Raw genomic sequence first — 19,781 nt, forward strand, 5'->3', positions numbered from 1 at the left:
AAATTGAAAAATGAATATCGTTTAGCTATAAAGCCTGATTGATCGGGGTGTATCAATTTGTCTATAACTAGACTTAATCTATGAGCTAAGATTTTCGCTAATATCTTCTGATCAGTATTTAAAAGAGCTATCGCCCTATACGAACCAGGGTCTTCAGGATCCTTATCTTTTTTAGGAATAAGTATTATTGTTGATTCAGTCAGAGTTTGTGGTAATCTCTGTTGTTTAAAGGCGTGACTATAAACAGTTTGCAAACGTGGAGAGATCAAATCACTAATTTTTTAATAAAATTCATTATTTAAGCCGTCAGGGCCAGGAGTCTTCCCATTTTTCATGGATTTAATGGTCTCTTCAACGTCTTTCATAGTTATTTCTGCGCCCAGTAAATTTCTGTCACTCACATTCAAACCAGGGAGGTTACATTCCTGCAAAAAGTTTTGCATCTGCGCAGAGCTATCTGTTATTTTTGATGAATGTCTGATAAAATTGCAAAAATCTCTGATTAATATCCTTGGGTAGTTTAAGCAAATCTCCGTTTTCTGATCTAATTTTATGAATTGTAGAATCATCTTCTAATTTACGGAGTTGACGTGCTAGCAATTTCTGTGGTTTATCTCCAAATTCAAAATGTTTTTGTTTAGTATATTGAAAAAGCCTTAAAATATGAGCTGAGAGTATATAATTTAACTTATATTTGAGAGCTGCGATTTTATTATGTATTTCAATAGAGGGAGCGATGGCATTTGTTATGTCTAACTGTTTTTTCATGTTGTTCAACCCGCTTCTTCTTGTTTTGAGACGCTTGAAAGGCAATAATACATCCTCTCACAAACGCTTTAAATGTTTCCCAAAGCAGGGACGCAGGTGTTTCAGGGAGGTCATTTGCGTAAAAAAAAGTTTCAAATTGCGATTTAAGATAGTCATAACATGCTGTTTCATTTAAAATTTGAGGATTAAATCTCCAGTTGGTCTGTTTCCCCGTTACTCCTTGGAGTTTTACCCTCAATGTTAAAGGGGCATGATCGGATATAATAATATTATGATATTTTGAATTATACGTATAAGGAATAAGTTTGGAGTCCACCAAGAAATAGTAAATTCTTGAGTAAGTTTTATGCACTGGTGAATAAAATGAATACTCTCGGCCTGAAGGGTTTTCAATTCTCCAAACATCTTTTATATTTGCACTATTTATATAAGAGTTTAATAATTCACACGACTTGGATTTTGTTTTCCTTTGAGTTGACGATTTATCCAAATAAGGATCTAATGTACAAATTCTGGAATGGTATTAAATGGTATTAAATATTTCTTTTTTAAATAACGGATTATCAAAATTTGGTGCATAGACATTCACCAATATCAATTTTGTAGAATATAGTTCTCCCACTAATATAACATATCTACCTTCAATGTCAACTATAGAGGAAGTATGTATAAATGGTATACCCTTACGAATTAAAATGGCAACACCTCTTGATTTAAAGGGAAATGATGAGTGAAATAATTTATCAATCCATTTGCCTTTCAATCTATTATGTGCTACATTTTTTAGATGAGTTTCCTGAAGGAACATTATATCTGCATCAATAGATTTTAAATGTGAAAGTACTTTACCTCTTTTAATTGGTTCATTAATACCCTTGACATTCCAACTACAAAATGTAATACCTTTACCCCCTGTTTTCATAGTAGTATCTTGCATCTTAACCGTTAAATAGTCTATAATAAAGCAAATGGCCTGGCACCCGAACTACAACATTTTTCTTGAATGAAGGGTGGATGATCTTTTGTACTACGTAGAATGTCTCCCGGAAATATCTCCCAAAGGTATATAAATTCTGAAAAATGACATAATAATAAAAATTGAATCTAAAAAAAAAATCAATATATAAAAGGTTAAAAGAGTGCAGAAAAAAAGAAGAAACAACTAAAACTACAACACTGAAGAAGAGTCTCGACCCGAAACGTCACCCATTCCTCCTTTCCCGAGATGCTGCCTGACCTGCTGAGTTACTCCAGCATTTTGTGAATAAATCAATTTGTACCAGCATCTGCAGTTATTTTCTTAAAACTACAACTACAATTAGTGCAGTTAGTGATAGCCACCCTAAGGTGGCAAAAAATCTAAGGACTTCTGTGGGATGTAAAAAAATAATAATACTAGCTCCGTTTTTTAACGAAGTTGTTGTTTGTTTTTTTTTATAAAAGAGAGTTAAACGGGGCAGGCCCGAAACTAATTAGTCCTTAATAAATCGATTTTTCTGTCTAAGGTATATTAATTAAGTGTTCGAAGTAAAGTTTACATAAATCAAATATTACTTGTACTTCTTATTAGTAATGATTAATAATAATATATATGTTTTTTGATTAATAGTAATTAGTTACGGTTAATATTCGTATAGTATATACACTAAGCTTAAATCTTTAGGTTTTAATATCTTAAAGTCCAATCAGTTGTCTGCCAATTAATAAAGCCATGAAGTCATATTCAACCCTTCAGCGACCTTTCGATCTCCCGAGCGAATTCCAGTGCTTTATTGTGGTCAGTAAAAAAGGATTCTGTTTGATTGTAGGTAACTCGGAGTTTTGCTGGATACAACATACCAAATCTGAGCGATGGGATCTTCCTAAGAATAGATCTTGACTCATTGAACAGTGCTCTTTTCTTGACCACCTCAGCAGGGTAATCTCTGAAGATGCGAATCTCATCGCCTTGAAATGATAAAGTTCTGTTGCTAGCAATTCTCGACAGCATATCTTCTAAAACGTGAGGATAATGCACCTTCAGTATCAAATGCCTTGGAGGGGCGTTAGCACCTGGCCGTGCTCTCAGTGCTCTGTGGGCTTGATCCAGCAAGGGCTTTGAATCCATTTTCAAAACTTCTTGTAACAGCTCAGCAGTAAAGTCACGAAGGTTTTTAGCTTTCTCTTTACCTTCTTTAACTCCAAGAATTCTTAAATTTTGTCGTTTAGAATGACCCTCTAGGTCAGTACATTTTTCAGTTAATTTCATCAATAAATCAGATAAACGCTGAGTCTCCGTCAATACTGCTTTTGTTGTTTCAGCACTCGTCTCGGCTAAAGCTTCCAACTCACATATCGCCTGATCATGTTGTTGTATTGACTCAGTGATGAGGTTCACCTTACCGGAAAAATCGGAGTCCAACTTTTGTAGCTTGGAGGTTACTTCCTCCATGTGTTCATTCATGATTTCACATATTTCAGCCTTTGATGAAGCCAACTGATCCTTAATAATAGTTAATATTTTCCCCTTCATTCCTTTAAGTGATACTAATTCATCTTTCATCTCTTGGAGTTCAACCGTCATATTTGTTACTTGAGACTTCATACCTGAAAGCTCCTCACCAACAACGCTACGAAATTCTTCCAAACCAATTTTTTTTGGCTGTGGATTCCGGGTTCGTTTGGAAGTTTCTTCCTGAGTCAACGCTGAAGTTTGGGCTGCAGCAGAGGCTTCCATCTGTCCTGGTTCTTCTTCTTCCAAGTCTTGTTCTAACCGTTCCTTTTTTAACGGTTTTTAACGGGGGGGTGCGACTTAGCGACATTTACTATTAAAAGTCGAGATCTGATGACGTCACCCACCCTTCGTTAAGAATTGCCGGTAAGTTGCAACGGGCCCGACCCGTTCCTCCCTCCTTAAGTCGAAATTTTTACGGAGCTAGTTGGCGTGCGTCTTACTCAGTCCATAGCGCCACCGGAAGTCCCCGATTTGATTTCTGAAGGGTCCTGTTCTCTCTGTTTACTTGTTTTCCTGCAATGTATTTATAAAATCTCTTTGGATTATCCTTAACATTATCTGCCAGCGGTATCTTCTCACCCCTTTATGTCTTCATGTTTTCCTTCATTAGCATGCTCAATTCCTGAAATTCCTCCAGGATACACTTGATCTCGACTTCCCATACCCATCCCATGCCTCCTTTGTATTCTTGACCAGGGCCTCAATTTTGTCTCATTATCCAAGCTTCTTTACATTTTTATACTTGTTTTGATGAGTCCTGGACAGGGCTGTCCCAATTGAGAGACCAATCTGCAGATGATCAAGATGTGTTTTCGTGGGGGGCAATTTTGCTGGGTCCATATTTGGTATCTTTCTGTTTTATTGTACTGGCGACAATAAAACCTTTTGGTTTGCTAGCTGTTTTCAGATGGATCCAGAATCTTTCTCTGAGACTAGAAGATGGCATATGTCTTCCCTTGAAAGCATGACGAAGATGGGTGATTAATGATTGGTAGTTTTTCTGTCATTAATTTAATTTCAGGTTATTAATCTGAAATCCAGTTTTGCAATGGTGGGAATTGAACTCTCATCTACACCACCAGTAATTTGAAAGCTTGGGGGAATCCATGCTTATCACTTATTTTCCATCCCACTAACTCTGGGTTCTTGCATGGAAGCTTAACCCAACGTTAAGGCACAGAATCCAATGGCACAAGTAACATTGCAGCATTGAGAACTAACCATTTAAGACATTGCAGATTTATAAAGATCAGCCTGGTCTTGCACAATGTTGACTCCACACGTTTTAACATGGCAAGAAACGTTTCCTTTAGAAAATGCACAAACATTTAAATGGTGCCAAAACAAAAAATTAAACCTTTCAGGAAATATATTTGCAAATGACATGGCTGAACAATGAGCTATTAAGATGTAACATTGTGAAAGGATAAAAACAAGTATTTTTGCACTTGAGGGGGAGACTAAAAACTTGGCTTCAATGTGGAGCTCGACCACATCCTAGTCCTCAATGAGGACTTGGTCATTGTCCCAAAATGGGGTGTACTGAGTCAGTAAGAATGCAATGTGCCCAGTCAGAAGAGCAGGTGTTGCGCCGTGAGCTTGCATTAACCTTCATTAACACAACAGCAAGAGGTTAGAGTGGGAGTGGGACAAGAAGAAAATGGATGCAACCGAATAAATGCTTTATTGTCACATATAACATATAACAACCACAGCATGGAAACAGGCCTGTCCGGCCCTACCAGTCCACGCCGACCATTCTCCCTGACCTAGTCTCATCTACCTGCACTCAGACCATAACCCTCCAATCCCCTCCTATCCATATACCTATCCAATTTACTCTTAAATAATAAAATCGAGCCAGCCTCCACCACTTCCACCGGAAACCCATTCCATACAGCCACAACCCTCTGAGTAAAGAAGTTCCCCCTCATGTTACCCCTAAACCTTTGTCCCTCAATTCTGAAGCTATGTCCCCTTGTTGGAATCTTCCCCACTCTCAAAGGGAAAAGCCTACCCACGTCAACTCTGTCCGTCCCTCTCAACATTTTAAAAACCTCTATCAAGTCCCCCCTCAACCTTCTACGCTCCAAAGAATAAAGACCCAACCTGTTCAACCTCTCTCTGTAGCCTAAGTGCTGAAACCCAGGCAACATTCTAGTAAATCTCCTCTGTACCCTCTCCATTTTGTCGACATCCTTCCTATAATTTGGCGACCAGAACTGCACACCATACTCCAGATTCGGCCTCACCAATGCCCTGTACAATTTCAACATTACATCCCAACTTCTATACTCGATGCTCTGATTTATAAAGGCAAGCATACCAAACGCCTTCTTCACCACCCTATCCACATGAGATTCCACCTTCAGGGAACAATGCAGTTATTCCCAGATCCCTCTGTTCCACTGCATTCCTCAATTCCCTACCATTTACCCTGTACGTCCTATTTTGATTTGTCCTACCAAAATGCAGCACCTCACACTTATCAGCATTAAACTCCATCTGCCATCTTTCAGCCCACCCTTCCAAAAGGCCCAAGTCTCTCTGTAGACTTTGAAAATCTACCTCACTATCAACTACTCCACCTATCTTAGTATCATCTGCATATTTACTAATCCAATTTGCCACACCATCATCCAGATCATTAATGTAAATGACAAACAACAGTGGACCCAACACAGATCCTTGGGGCACTCCACTAGTCACAGTGAAATACTTTGTTTAGCATACCCAAGGTAAACAAAGAGTCACCACATAATTTTGACAGCCACCACTGTCAAAATAACAAGCATCCCATGCCAGGTCCTCCTTTGTTACACCCCTCCCCCCCCCCCCCCCCCATCCTCTCCTCTAACCTCCCCATGATGGGTCCTCCTTTGTTACACCCCCCTCCTCACAGTGGTCCCCCAATGCTGGATCCTCCTGTTCCCAGCGGTGCGTTCTCCGACTCCCACGTCCTCGACAGCCAGCTTCCTCATCGACCGCCGCACTGACCTCCTCCCGAGTCCCATCCTGACGCCTCCATGGTGCTGACCCTGGCCCAGGCCTCTGTCCACCCAGGCGCCGGCCTCTGTCCACCTAGGCCCCGGCGTCTGTCCACCCAAGCCCCGGCCTCTGTCCACCCAGGCCCCGTCCTCTGTCCACCCAAGCCCCAGCCTGTCCACCCAAGCCCCAGCCTGTCCACCCAGGCCCAGGCCTCTGTCAAGCCGCGAGTCACTGCCAACCACCGAGGCTCCGCCACAGCGGCCTCCTGGGAGGCTTCAGGCTCCCAGTTGGTAACTGAACAAGGGGGTTCTGGGAACATCACTTTGGTCGCAATGATGCAGATGGCCTGGAAAACAAATTACCACCTTTTGGTGTCTGAGCTGTCAAATATAAAAGACACAACCCAATTATCATCCACTCATGTTTTATTTTAGAGTCAAAAGCAAGGTGGTTGCCATGACAGGAAATGTGAACAGAAACAATACGAATGACATTAGTCACAAGGATGTGCACATTTGTTAAAACTGAAAAACTGTTCAGAAACGTGCAATTTTTTTACTTTCCAGCTAACTGTTCATAAAGTTTTGGCACATAATTATCCCATTCAGCTTGGTAACAGATGCCAGCCACTGGCAAACCCAAACTGTACTTCTTACGGAAATCAGCAGTTTTGAATTTCCCGCGCTTATCGCCAGACTTGTTGGTCAATCGTGGCTCATCGCACTGTAAAGGTTTAGATTGTTCATAAACCAGCCAGACATAGCGGTGAAGGCCTGAAATAAATGTTAACAGTTAATTTAATCAAAAACACCTATTGGCAACATTTAGCTATCTTCGAGAATCATAGCAGCGCAGGAGACAGCCATTTAGATTTAGATTTAGAGATACAGCGCAGAAACGGGCCCTTCGTCCCACTGGGTCCGCGCCGCCCAGCGATCCCCACACATTAACACTATCCTGCACACACTAGGGACAATTTTTTTTAAACATTTGCCCAGCCAATTAACCTACAAACCTGTACGCATTTGGACTGTGAGAGGAAACCGAAGATCTCGGAGAAAACCCACGCAGGTCACGGGGAGAACGTACAAACTCCGTACAGTACAGCACCCGTAGTCAGGATCGAACCTGAGTCTCCAGCGCTGCAATCGCTGTAAGGCAGCAACTCTACCGCTGCACCACCGTGCCACCATTGGCTGAGAGTTTAAGCTATCTCTTTATCTCCCCACCACCACTAATAGTTTAAACCCACCCGTGTAGCAGTGGCAAACCTGCCTGCCAGTATGCTGGTCCCCCGCCTGTTAAGGTGCAACCCATCCCTTTTGTACAATTCACCGGTAACCCAAAACAGATCCCAGTGGTCTAAGAATCGAAATCCCAACCCGCCTGCATCAGCTCCTCAGTGTAAAGTAGCATTGGCTTGTTGCAATAACTCTGTAGCAGAACTTCTGATTGCAACATCACTTCTGCCTGAACGGGATGTCCTTTTGAAGTTGTTGCAGCATTCCCGAGGCTTCCAGGGAACCGCTGGTAAGCTCATGGGTAGCACATAGGGCGAGCAGGCATGTGGGCCAGGTAAGCCCATTCTCCTACCCACACTCTAACAGACCAAATATGTACCATGAGCTAAGATACAATTGCAGACCAAGTAGAGAGCCATTTGCAATATTGGAAGTTAATAACTGGAAGTTTGGAATTCCATCACAATGCAGACGTTTCTCATTCCAGAAAAATATGGAAAAACAGGAATGTGGAAGTTATTAATACTTCTTGTCCTATCATTACTCAAAATGCCATTATTTCATGATGAGTTATTGGAAAAGTCTGGTGGCAAAATAAACTTGGGACTACTATAACTCTTCCCAAGGTATCAGATACAAAGAAATAAGAAGACCTTCTACAACACGGTGGTTGCATCGGCCATTTTCTATGGAGTTTATTCACAAAATGCTGGAGTAACTCAGCAGGTCAGGCAGCATCTCAGGAGAGAAGGAATGGGTGACGTTTCAGGTCGAGACCCTTCTTCAGACTGATGTCAGGGGGGCGGGACAAAGGATATTTTGTGAATAAATAGCTTCGATTTGTACCAGCATCTGCAGTTATTTTCTTACATTTTCTATGGAGTAGTCTGCTGGAGCAGCAGCATCTCAGCGGCAGAAGGGAAGAGACTCGACAAGCTGGTCAGGAAGGCCAGCTCTGTCCTGGGTTGCCCCCTCGACTCAGTGCAGGTGGTGGGAGAGAGGAGGATGATGGCAAAGCTAACTTCGCTGCTGGACAACGACTCTCACCCCATGCAGGACACTGTCACTGCACTGCATAGCTCTTTCAGTGACAGACTCCTTCACCCCAAGTGCATGAAGGAGAGATATAGGAGGTCCTTCCTTCCCACTGCTGTGAGACTGCACAACCAGCACTGCTCCCAGCAGACGAGTCACCAATAACAGCTAAGAACACACAGAAAACTGATGACAATTTTACGTATCTTTTATTTATAATGAATGATCTCTTGCTCTCTTGCTATCCACTTTGCTGCTGTAACACTGTAACTTTAAAGAAACTGAAAATCCATAATTTTCAGTTAAATAAAGGCATTATTCATACACAGAATAATAATGCAACTTTGCGCGACAATAAAATACGTAGTATAACTTCCCACCATTGAAAGCATCTACACACCTGAAGTCATATTCCATTCAGTTCAGGACAACTACTTTCCTACAGCCATCATATCATTGAAATGACCTGCACAACCGTTCCCCAGCAATGGAATACTATAGATCATCTCCAGGGCTGGTCTCTTTCCTGTTACACAAGAAGAGTAAGGCAACCGCCTCAATGTCTACTGACCAGTGGAACTAACATCCGTGGTGATGAAGTGCTAGGACAGTTTGGTTTTGGTGCATGCCAACTCGCACCTTATGATGACATGCACCACAAAATTTTCTGCCAAATTCACATCTCAATTATTATGTCATTAATCAAATTCCTGTTGCCTCATTTATCCCTCATGACAGGTGTAGAGCTGGAGGTAAATTGCTGATTGCAACTTTCACATTTCTATGTTTGTACCCTCTTGAGACTCTGGGAATTGTTCTTACTGATTTTATGGAACAGGTGCTAATACTAAGTTTTGTCATCACTCCACAAAAAGTTTCAAACTGATAATATTCCTTTAATTCTTAATTTTTGAAAAGGTAAAACACAACATTTTCAGATAAAGCATGGGTGCCTCATGTTTGGCCCTGCCAACATTTAAAACACAGTCCACTAATATTGTGCATTATATTTCAGGATTATCTCATTTATGCATTGGGTGCATTAGAAATGCACATTTGAGAGAATTGAAATTTAAATTTTCCAAACAAACCTAAAGGTTAATTGTAACCAAAATTATGTAAACATTTTGTTAATGAATCAATGTGTGCAATGAAACAGACTTACCTGTTCCTTGGGGAGGACCAGAGCCAACATAATCAGAAAGAATCTCTCCACTTTTAATATCATTTCCTTTCATATTAACTACAATGAAATGATGCCATTCCCTAATAAATAAAAACAAGATTAATTCTTGTGCAATGCACTGCATTAGGCAGATTGGAAAGTTAACTAAGAACTAGTTAAAATGGAAAATTCTAAGCATGAGTTTCAACAGTATGATCCAAAGACATGAACAAAGTTTTGTAAGGAAGCATCAAGGTCATGAATTTGGTGCTTCTATTAATGAATCCAACAGTTAAGATGACAAGATAACCCCATTCTTGAAGAGTTAGCTAGTGAAGATTGATTAATGAGAAAAAAAGTTGCTGGAAAGTGTCCCATTTCAACAGACTTCAGAGCAGCACAGATTCCAAGTGCATGATCTGCATTTTTTGTACAAAGTTCACTGATACAAACACGGATGCAAATGTTCCTATTCTTGTGCTAGATACGCACTGTACTGCAAACAACAAATATTGGAACATTATCAAAGCACATACTGAGCGTGCTAGAGTAACCCCAAGTGTAGGAGAAAACAAAGACACACCCCCAACAAAAACAACTGTAACATCCGATCCATAAACTTCATCTACAAATATGTATAATCTACTTCCAGTAATCATTTGTTTTTGATTTACACATTTAACAGTTGAATTAAATAAACTCTGTATTATACAAACAAAACATTTAGAAATAGTTTGAAAGTTTTAATGGCAAACTTTAAAAAAACAATTTAAAATTCACGAATCCAGTTCACTTCATTTAAAAAACAATTATATAAACAGGAGGGATAATATTCTTCAGGATTCATTTCATAACATCTCATCTCATATGTTAGCCCAGGGATGCTAAATAAAGGAGTTGCTGTACTTTCAGATTAATGCTGTGGTGCCTTCAAGGAATTTAAAAAAAAAATTTTTTAAAAATTTTTTTTTAATTAAAAGTACGGTAAATTACAATAATACAACAGGTATATCTTAATACATTTTTTATACCGCTTCCTTTTTTTGAGCTTTAAGAAAAAGATAGAAGTAAAGAAGTAAAGAAAGAAAGTGCGCAAGAGTCGTGAAGTGCAAGAGAGTGTTGGGAAAAGAAAGCCCCTTGGAAAAGAAGTTAGAGAAGGAAGTAAAGTAAGAAAGTAGACCCTAGAAAAGAAAAAAAAAAAAAAAAAGTAGAAACAATCGCTCTATTATAACATTAAACTCCGCAGGAAGGGGACTACCAACCAAGTCTGTTTTGTTGTTTTACCTCCCGTTACCAGGTCCTGATACCATTTATTTATTTATTTCTTTGTAAAATTACTATTGCACCTCATGCTTGTAATAGGTCCAGAAACGTAGACCACGTCTTTTGGAATTGGTCTGCTTTACCTGCTAAGAGGAATCTCATCTCTTCCAAATGTAGTGTTTCAAACATATTTGATATCCACATTTTTATTGTTGGTGTGGGCGCATTTTTCCAGAATTTCAGTATGAGCTTTTTTCCCATTATTAGCCCGTAATTAAATAAATTCTTCTGAAACACGTTTAATTCAGGGTTACCTTCCGATATTCCAAAAATGATCCATTCTGGTTTTGGTACCAGTTTTATTTTGATTAATTTTGAAAAAATATCAAATATTTCATACCAGAATTTTTGGATTTTTGTACAAAAAACAAAAGAATGCGCTATAGTAGCTTCTTGACACAGACATTTATCACAAATTGGTGAAACATTCGGGAAGATTTTATTTAATTTAGTTTTTGAATAATATAATCTATGTAATGTTTTGAATTGGATGAGCGTATGTCGTACGTTGATCGAACATTTATGCACCTGTAGTAAATGATTATCCCAACTCTCTTTTGAAATTTTTATAGCTAATTCTTGTTCCCAGTCTCTTCTAATTCCATCTGTTGTGGGTATTGCTATGTTTAAAATGATATTATATAAATACGATATTAGATTAGCTGATTCCGCCTTTGTCTTCATTGCTTCATCCAGTAAGTCGGAAGGCATATTATAATAATCTTTTGTATATTTTTTCAGATAATCACGAATTTGAAGATATTTAAAATATTGGTTATTTTTCAAATTATATTTCAGTTGTATTTGTTGAAATGATAGTAATTTTCCCAATTCATACAAATCTTCGAGCGATTTGATTCCCATTCTTTCCCATTGTATAAATGATTTGTCTATAATTGATGGTTTAAACGATGGATTATTGACTATTGGTATTAAAAGAGATAAGTTTCTTAATTTTAGATTCTGTTTTATTTGTTTCCATGTTCTAATTGTGCTATGTATAATTGGATTTTTATTATAATTTTTATTATTCAGATTTATTGGTGAGAGGATAGTCGCTCCTATATTACTCGGGGAGCAGTCCCCTTTTTCCATTAAGATCCAGGCCACCTGATGGGCAGAATTGTCCAGCAGGTGAATCATATTTTTAATATTTACTGCCCAATTATAATACATAAAGTTAGGGAGCGGTAGACCCCCCAACTCTTTTCGTTTATTAAGGTGTGCTATTTGTATTCTATGGGATTTATAATCCCATATAAAATTTGTAATATCTGAGTCCAATTTTTTGAAAAACCTTTTAGGAAGATATATAGGTATTGATTGAAATAGGTATAGGATTTGTGGTAAGAAAATCATTTTTATAGCATTTATTCTGCCTATTAAGGACATCGGAAGTGTTTTCCAGAATTTAATCAAATTATTTAATTTCTTAAGTAGGGGATTATAATTGGCTTTAAACATATCCTGGTAATTTCTAGTAATTTCAATTCCCAAATATTTGAATTTTTCTGTAGCTATTTTAAAAGGGAATTTCCGGAGGTGTGTTGAGTCTTTTGGATTTATCGACATAATTTCACTTTTGTTCCAATTTATTCTATATCCTGAAAAGGATCCAAAGTCCTCAATTAAATTTAATATGTTTGGTATACTAATTTGTGGTTTTGTGATGTACAGTAGTACATCATCGGCATATAGGGATATTTTGTTATTCGAATATTTTGTGTTATAACCATAAATATCCGGGTGTGTTCTTATTTTTTCAGCAAGGGGTTCAATTACCAAAGCGAATTATATAAACAGGAGGGATAATATTCTTCAGGATTCATTTCATAACATCTCATCTCATATGTTAGCCCAGGGATGCTAAATAAAGGAGTTGCTGTACTTTCAGATTAATGCTGTGGTGCCTTCAAGGAATTTAGAACATCCACGGTGGTTTGTCCACTGAAGAATGTTCAAAACACAAAACCTTGAATGTGTTTAAATTATCTTCCCTTCACACTAAGAAATAGTGAAGACATGACATTTCATAAATTTCACAAAATACAGTACTACCTTGTTTAGTGCTACCCCAGCCACATAGTGCTGCTTCCCTACTGCGCTCTTTTATTTTGGAGCCTTATTTTCTTTTAAAAGAGACCGCAGAATGTAATGACAAAAGTGATTTGTGATTTGACCAACGTGAGAACAATGTGATAAATGTGCGGGGGAATCTAAAGCGATAATTCTGTGTGGGGTGGAATCAAAGCACCAGTCGGAGGTAGACAGGGAAGGACAAACGCTGGGTTCAGCCATATCTCGTACAAGCACAAAGACGAAAGAGAGAACAGGGCAAGTCTGAAAAGTGGTACGATGCCAGCGGAACAAGTGCTGGGGTAGGGTTGCGCCATGACTATTGGTCTTGTAGCACTAGAATCACTTGGGCTCTGTCCACCGCAGGAGAACAGCAAGATGTTGACAGGGAAGTTGATTCCAAACACGGGAATGTTGTGTTGTGGTATTGTCAGGTTGAATGGCTCCAAATCCCCTCTGGTGGAATGGGGGCGTTGGGTGGTGGGGGATGTGACTGACAGCCAGTTTCAGTCGGTGAAGAAGCAGGGGAGGGGCAAGCATGAGTTCTGGACATGAAGAGCAACAATCTAATGAGTTACCATTAATTGAAGGTTTTGGTTGGATGTCAAGCCATGTGTGAGCTGAAGGAGTCAATCTGGTCGTTTCATGTTTCTTTTTACACGGGAGCCGCCAATGTACATTAAATAAATCGCTAAACATCTGGTGTAAACATTGTTGAAATATCTACGGACTTACAAGCGAGTTCGCAAGAATTAGCAATAAGTGAGTTAAAAATCAGGATTGCATCTTATTCATGAGATATTATAATAACCTGGCAGAGCGCTGTTTTGTTTTGTAATCCATTTTCTAGGAACATATATTGAGTGTATTACTGTATGTACAATACTTATTTTGACTATCAAAATGAATGACTGGTTAAAATCTACTCAAAACAGGAAAGCAAGTACAATTTGTCGAGTACGAGAAATGGGGAAAGCAAAGATGTAGGTTTAAATTATCAATAGTTAAGATTGATCTTTTGTAGGCATTGGTGATTTTCTAACCCTGTTATCTTTCTGCCTTTTAAAGTTGCCTAATTATGCACATAATAAGGCAACATAATTAGGCACATGCCTCTCCATCAGGGAACATAAGACCATTAATTGACAATAGCAAGCAAATCCAGGAATTACAGATTGGACATCAACACAAAAAGGACAATAATAAATCACAGTAAATGGTCAAAGGCTGTAAAACTCGGTTGAAATTATGTTTTACATCATGAAGAATCAGGGAATGCAGAATACTTTTCAAAACATTCCAGAAGATGTCAATTTTTCTAAATATTTTTGCTAGAATGAATATTTGTCATAGATTGAGAAACGATGAGGGGGGAAAAATGTGTGCACTAATCAAATGGAAACTGGAGATGATTAATTTAACTCCTTAAGGCTGTTTTGCCACTTAGTGAGATCCCAGCATTTTTACAACCAATCTGCAACTAAAAGACATATGTTTTGTTAGCAATTTAAATTATCCTAATTTGCCAGTGACCATTTACCTACCAATAAAAGTAAAAGTGTTTGTTCATGAAAAACTAGATCTACATTTTAGAGTACAACTACCCTGTTTCAGCCACATTCAGTAAATGACAAATGCCGAGCATCATTTTAAAATTTGTCACATTTTGCCAATTTATTGAAAATTGTTTGTTCTTTTAACTGCAAATTTCACCCTCGGTCTCTTCCTTGAAGAAATAACCAGGAACGATTGACACCAACCTAAACTTTGGCGTTTTCCTACTTGGAGCATCGGGGTCGGTCAGAACTAGAGTGTAGAGCTTGTCTGGACTGCAACCAGGCCAGTTAATGCTGACTGGACGATTCTGCACCTGCACCAGCAAATTAAATGTTTTAACATCAGTTATTTGCATCATGTCAAGTTTAAAGACTTGGAAGAGAAAATGGAATGGGTTCAAGATCAAACCAGTTAAGGGAGGAGGATCAATCTGAAGAAGGGTCTCAACCCAAAACATCGCCTGCCCGTTCCCCTCCTCCCAACTGTGGAGGTGCCAGAAGGTAGAGGTCCAGCAGAAACCTGTGACTAAAGGAGTGAAGATAGATGGCAAGTACAGGAAACCTAGGCAGGACTGGCTTGGGTCCCTAGGCTAGGCACCACATTGAGAACCAGAAACAGGCAAACTTATTAGGGACAGAAAGACAGCCAATGTCCACTGAAGGAACTCTTCACAGACCTACCCGACCACAACTCCATCATTAGCGTGAGCACAGTTGACTCCATTCTACAACAGCCCATGCAGATCAGCCTTGCCATCGTTCCAGGCCTAACAAGTCAAGATGGCCACAACACAACTAACTCCTAAGTAATCAGGCCTCAGGACCAAACAATATCCCACTGGTCACTCTTGGGTGTCTCATTTGCTTCTAAGAACCCATGTGCAGAACTGAAACTTAAGTCAAACGATCCTGGATAGTACCCAAGTAGTAATTAGGGTTAAAGTAAGAATCGTCATCAGAAGGTCTTTCACACCAGAGGGCGATCAATAATTTACAGAATAAATTCACACCATGAGGAAAGCAACCATTTAAGATATCATGAAATGGGAAGGGTGGGTGGCAAAGACATCAGGATCCATCTGAATGGCCGAATATCCAGCCTACCTCGCATGGTGATAACATGCGAAGGCGTTAGCTGCATATTCTGACTGCACTGATTTGATAACATTGGTGCTCCCCTCACATTAAAACAGCGAGTTCCATGGCAATTGCGGTATTCCGACCAGGGAATTGCCAAAAGAAAACATCGCAAGGAATAAAGTTAAAAGTTGAAGTTTGAGACCCTTAGAAGGTGTGGGACAAACACATGCTGTTTCTCCTTGCGCAGATGCTGCCACCCACGCCTGCTGTGTGTTTCCATGACCTACATAGTCATACAGTGTGGAAACAGGCCCTTCGGCCCACACCGGCCAACATGTCCCAGCTACACTAGTCCCACCTGTCTGCATTTGGTCCATATCCCTCCAAACCTGTCTGACTGTTTCTTAAACGTTGGGATAGTTCCTACCTCAACTACCTCCTCTGGCAGCTCGTTCCACACACCCACCACCCTTAGTGTGAAAAAGTTACCCCTCAGACTCCTATTTAAATCTTTTCCCCTTCACCTTGAACCTATGACCTCTGGTCCTCGGTTCACCTGCTCTGGGCAGTGAACATCCTTCCCGACACCGCCAGATGTGCACCAACCAACCTGGTCACTCTTCATGTGACAGCTCGACAGCTTGGACATGGATCATCACACCAAACCTGCCCACATAAACATCTAAATGACCTTTTTGCAACCGGTACCCAGGCGAGCGAAACCTGCTGCGCGGGATGGGGCCCGGCTGTTGGCGGCTGTGCAGCAAGGAGACAGAGTCAGAGACAGTGTGTGCATCTCCCCCATCCTGTACACCCAGGCCTTTCAACATGGCGGGATAAAGCGACTTGCAGCATAAATACAGCAACGTTTGGAAGGGACGCCGGGGTCCAGAGTTACTCCAGAGGTGGCATTAGATTGCATTGCATTGGATTGCATTGCATTGCATTGGATTGCATTGCATTGGATTGCATTGCATTGGATTGCATTGCTTGGATTGCATTGCATTGATTGCATTGCATTGGACTGCATTGCATTGGATTGCATTGCATTGGATTGCATTGCTTGGATTGCATTGCATTGATTGCATTGCATTGATTGCATTGCATTGATTGCATTGCATTGATTGCATTGCATTGGACTGCATTGGACTCTCACAATGTCCACGGTTGGAGCCCCCCCCTCTCCCCACGGTGGTGGTGGCGGCGGCTCCCCGCGCGGCCCGCACACGGCAGCAGCAGCAGCAGCAGCAGGAGACGGCGCCGCCCGTCCCGTCCCCTCCCTCGCTGCCTGTGGCCTCCGGTAACACAGCGGCAGGCCGGTTAACAGCCCAGCGGCGGAGCGGTAGGCGCCATGATCTGCCCTGCATGAGGGCCCCCCTCACCCTCCGCCCCTGCCGAGCCCCGACCCTCTGTACCTGACCCTGCCGGCCTGGGGTCATCAGGCGCCGTGTCGTGTTCGGCCCTGCATGAACCCCCCTCCCCCTCCCCCCTCCCTCACTCCCTCCCCCCTCCCTCACTCCCTCCCCCCTCCCCCACTCCCTCACCCTCCCCACTCCCTCACTCCCTCCCTCACTCCCTCACCCTTCCCTCACTCCCTCACCCTCCCCACTCCCCCACTCCCTCACCCTCCCCACTCCCTCACTCCCTCCCTCACTCCCTCACCCTTCCCCCACTCCCTCACCCTCCCCACTCCCTCACTCCCTCCCTCACTCCCTCACCCTTCCCTCACTCCCTCACCCTCCCCACTCCCTCACTCCCTCCCCCCCCTCCCTCACCCTCCCCCCTCCCTCACCCCTCCCTCACCCTCCCCACTCCCTCACTCCCCCCTCCCTCACCCTCCCCACTCCCTCACTCCCCCCTCCCTCACCCTCCCCACTCCCTCACTCCCCCCTCCCTCACCCTCCCCACTCCCTCACTCCCTCCCCCCTCCCTCACTCCCTCCCCACTCCCTCACTCCCTCCCCCCTCCCTCACTCCCTCCCCACTCCCTCACTCCCTCCCCCCTCCCTCACTCCCTCCCCACTCCCTCACTCCCTCCCCCCCTCCCTCACCCTCCCCACTCCCTCACTCCCTCCCCACTCCCTCACTCCCTCCCCACTCCCTCACTCCCTCCCCCCTCCCTCACTCCCTCACTCCCTCCCCACTCCCTCACTCCCTCCCCCCTCCCTCACTCCCTCACTCCCTCCCACCCCTCCCTCACTCCCTCACCCTCCCTCCCCCCTCCCTCACTCCCTCACCCTCCCCACTCCCTCACTCCCTCCCCCCTCCCTCACTCCCTCACCCTCCCCACTCCCTCACTCCCTCCCCCCCCCTCCCTCACTCCCTCACCCTCCCCACTCCCTCACTCCCTCACCCTCCCTCACCCTCCCTCACTCCCTCACCCTCCCTCACTCCCTCACCCTCCCTCCCTCCCCCCCTCACTCCCTCCCCCCCTCCCTCACTCCCTCACCCTCCCCACTCCCTCAACTCCCTCACCCTCCCCGGCCTTGCCCCCCCCCGGCCCGGCCCGGCCCGGCCCCCGCTCGGTACCTGGGTGGGCGTCAGCACTTTGCCCAGCGCATCGATGTCCACGCCGTTGTATTTGACAGCCAGCGGCTGCGCGGGTTTCTCATCCACTTCATTCAATGCCAGAGGCCCGGTCCATGCCTTCAGGTCGACCGTCATTCTATCGCAGCGACCGTCACCCACTGCCTGGCCTGCAGCAACTGGGGGTCAGTCACACACTCCCACTGACAGACTGCTGCTGATGCTGCCTCCTCCTCCTCCTCCTCCTCCCCCTCCACCACCACCATCCACACAGGCTGCACTCTGCACATTCTGTCAACTCTACTCCGAATAAAAGGCAGTCATTTTAAACCGTGGGGTTTGCAAAATGCTGCTCAAGTGCACGCTGAAGTAGATACTTAGACTATCTTTCACTGGACTTTATCTTGCACTAAACCTTATTCCCTTTATGCTGTATCTGTACACTTTGGGCCACTCGATTGCAATCATGAAAAGTTTTTCTGCTCACTGGATAGCCCGCAACAATAAAGCTTTTCACTGTACAGGTGACAATAAACTAAACTGCTTCAAAAGTCTGAGGAAGGGTCTCTACCCGAAACGTCACCCATCCCCTCTATCCAGAGATGCTACCTGAGTTACGCCAGCATTTTGCGTCTATTTCAAAATGAAACTAGTTACCTTTGGAACATCAATCCAGTTTGCCCTGCACAAGTTAGGAAAATAAATAAAAGGATAACCAGTGATGGAAATAGGTTTTAGGAACTAGGGGTACTCTAAGGTCCGTGAGGCTGAGGTTGGGAAGGGGGGGGGGGTTATGTGCTGTCATACCTATGTAAGAGTACAAGAATGCATAACTTGTTTATTGTGTATTTATAATATAGTTTATTGTGTATGATATGTCATAGCTGCTTTCTGGCATCTCTCTCTCTCTCTCTCTCTCTCTCTCTCTCTCTCTCTCTCTCTCTCTGTGTTTACATTACAGTGTGTGCATCTCCCCCATCCTGTACACCTAGCTAGATGTTTACAGCAAACCATTCAGCATGGCGGGATAAAGCGACTGGCAGCATAAATATAGCAACGTTTGGAATGGACGCCGGGTTCCAGAGTTATTCCAGAACAGAGGCGGCATTGGTCTCTCACAATGTCCACGGTTGTCCCTCGCTGGTAGTTTCCCTCCCTCCCTCGCTGGTAGTTTTTCTGTCATTAATTTAATTCCAGGTTATTAATCTGAAATCCAGTTTTGCAATGGTGGGAATTGAACTCTCATCTACACCACCAGTAATTTGAAAGCTTGGGGTAATCCATGCTTATCACTTATTTTCTATCCCACTAACTCTGGGTTCTTGCATGGAAGCTTAACCCAACGTTAAGGCACAGAATCCAATGGCACAAGTAACATTGCAGCATTGAGAGCTAACCATTTAAGACATTGCAGGTTTAAAAAGATCAGCCTGGTCTTGCACAATGCTGTCTCTCTCCACACCTTTTAACATGGCAAGAAATGTTTCCTATAGAAAATGTACAAACATTTAAATGGTGCCAAAACAAAAA

At 42.4% G+C, this 19,781-nt stretch overlaps 1 protein-coding gene across 1 annotated transcript; it reads right to left on the minus strand.

The window, feature by feature from the left end:
* Positions 1 to 6,666: 6,666 nt before the first annotated feature.
* On the minus strand, positions 6,667 to 18,476 carry LOC144606010 (phosphatidylethanolamine-binding protein 1-like). The gene is made up of 4 exons (XM_078421758.1): positions 18,255 to 18,476; positions 14,851 to 14,960; positions 9,692 to 9,792; positions 6,667 to 7,023 (listed from the first exon to the last, which is right to left on the minus strand). Exons 1-4 carry the CDS (start codon positions 18,387 to 18,389, stop codon positions 6,806 to 6,808), a joined length of 564 nt encoding a protein of 187 aa, XP_078277884.1. The 5' UTR covers positions 18,390 to 18,476; the 3' UTR covers positions 6,667 to 6,805.
* Positions 18,477 to 19,781: the final 1,305 nt, after the last annotated feature.

Source organism: Rhinoraja longicauda, chromosome 25, assembly GCF_053455715.1.
Source record: "Rhinoraja longicauda isolate Sanriku21f chromosome 25, sRhiLon1.1, whole genome shotgun sequence".
Lineage (NCBI taxonomy): Eukaryota > Metazoa > Chordata > Chondrichthyes > Rajiformes > Arhynchobatidae > Rhinoraja > Rhinoraja longicauda.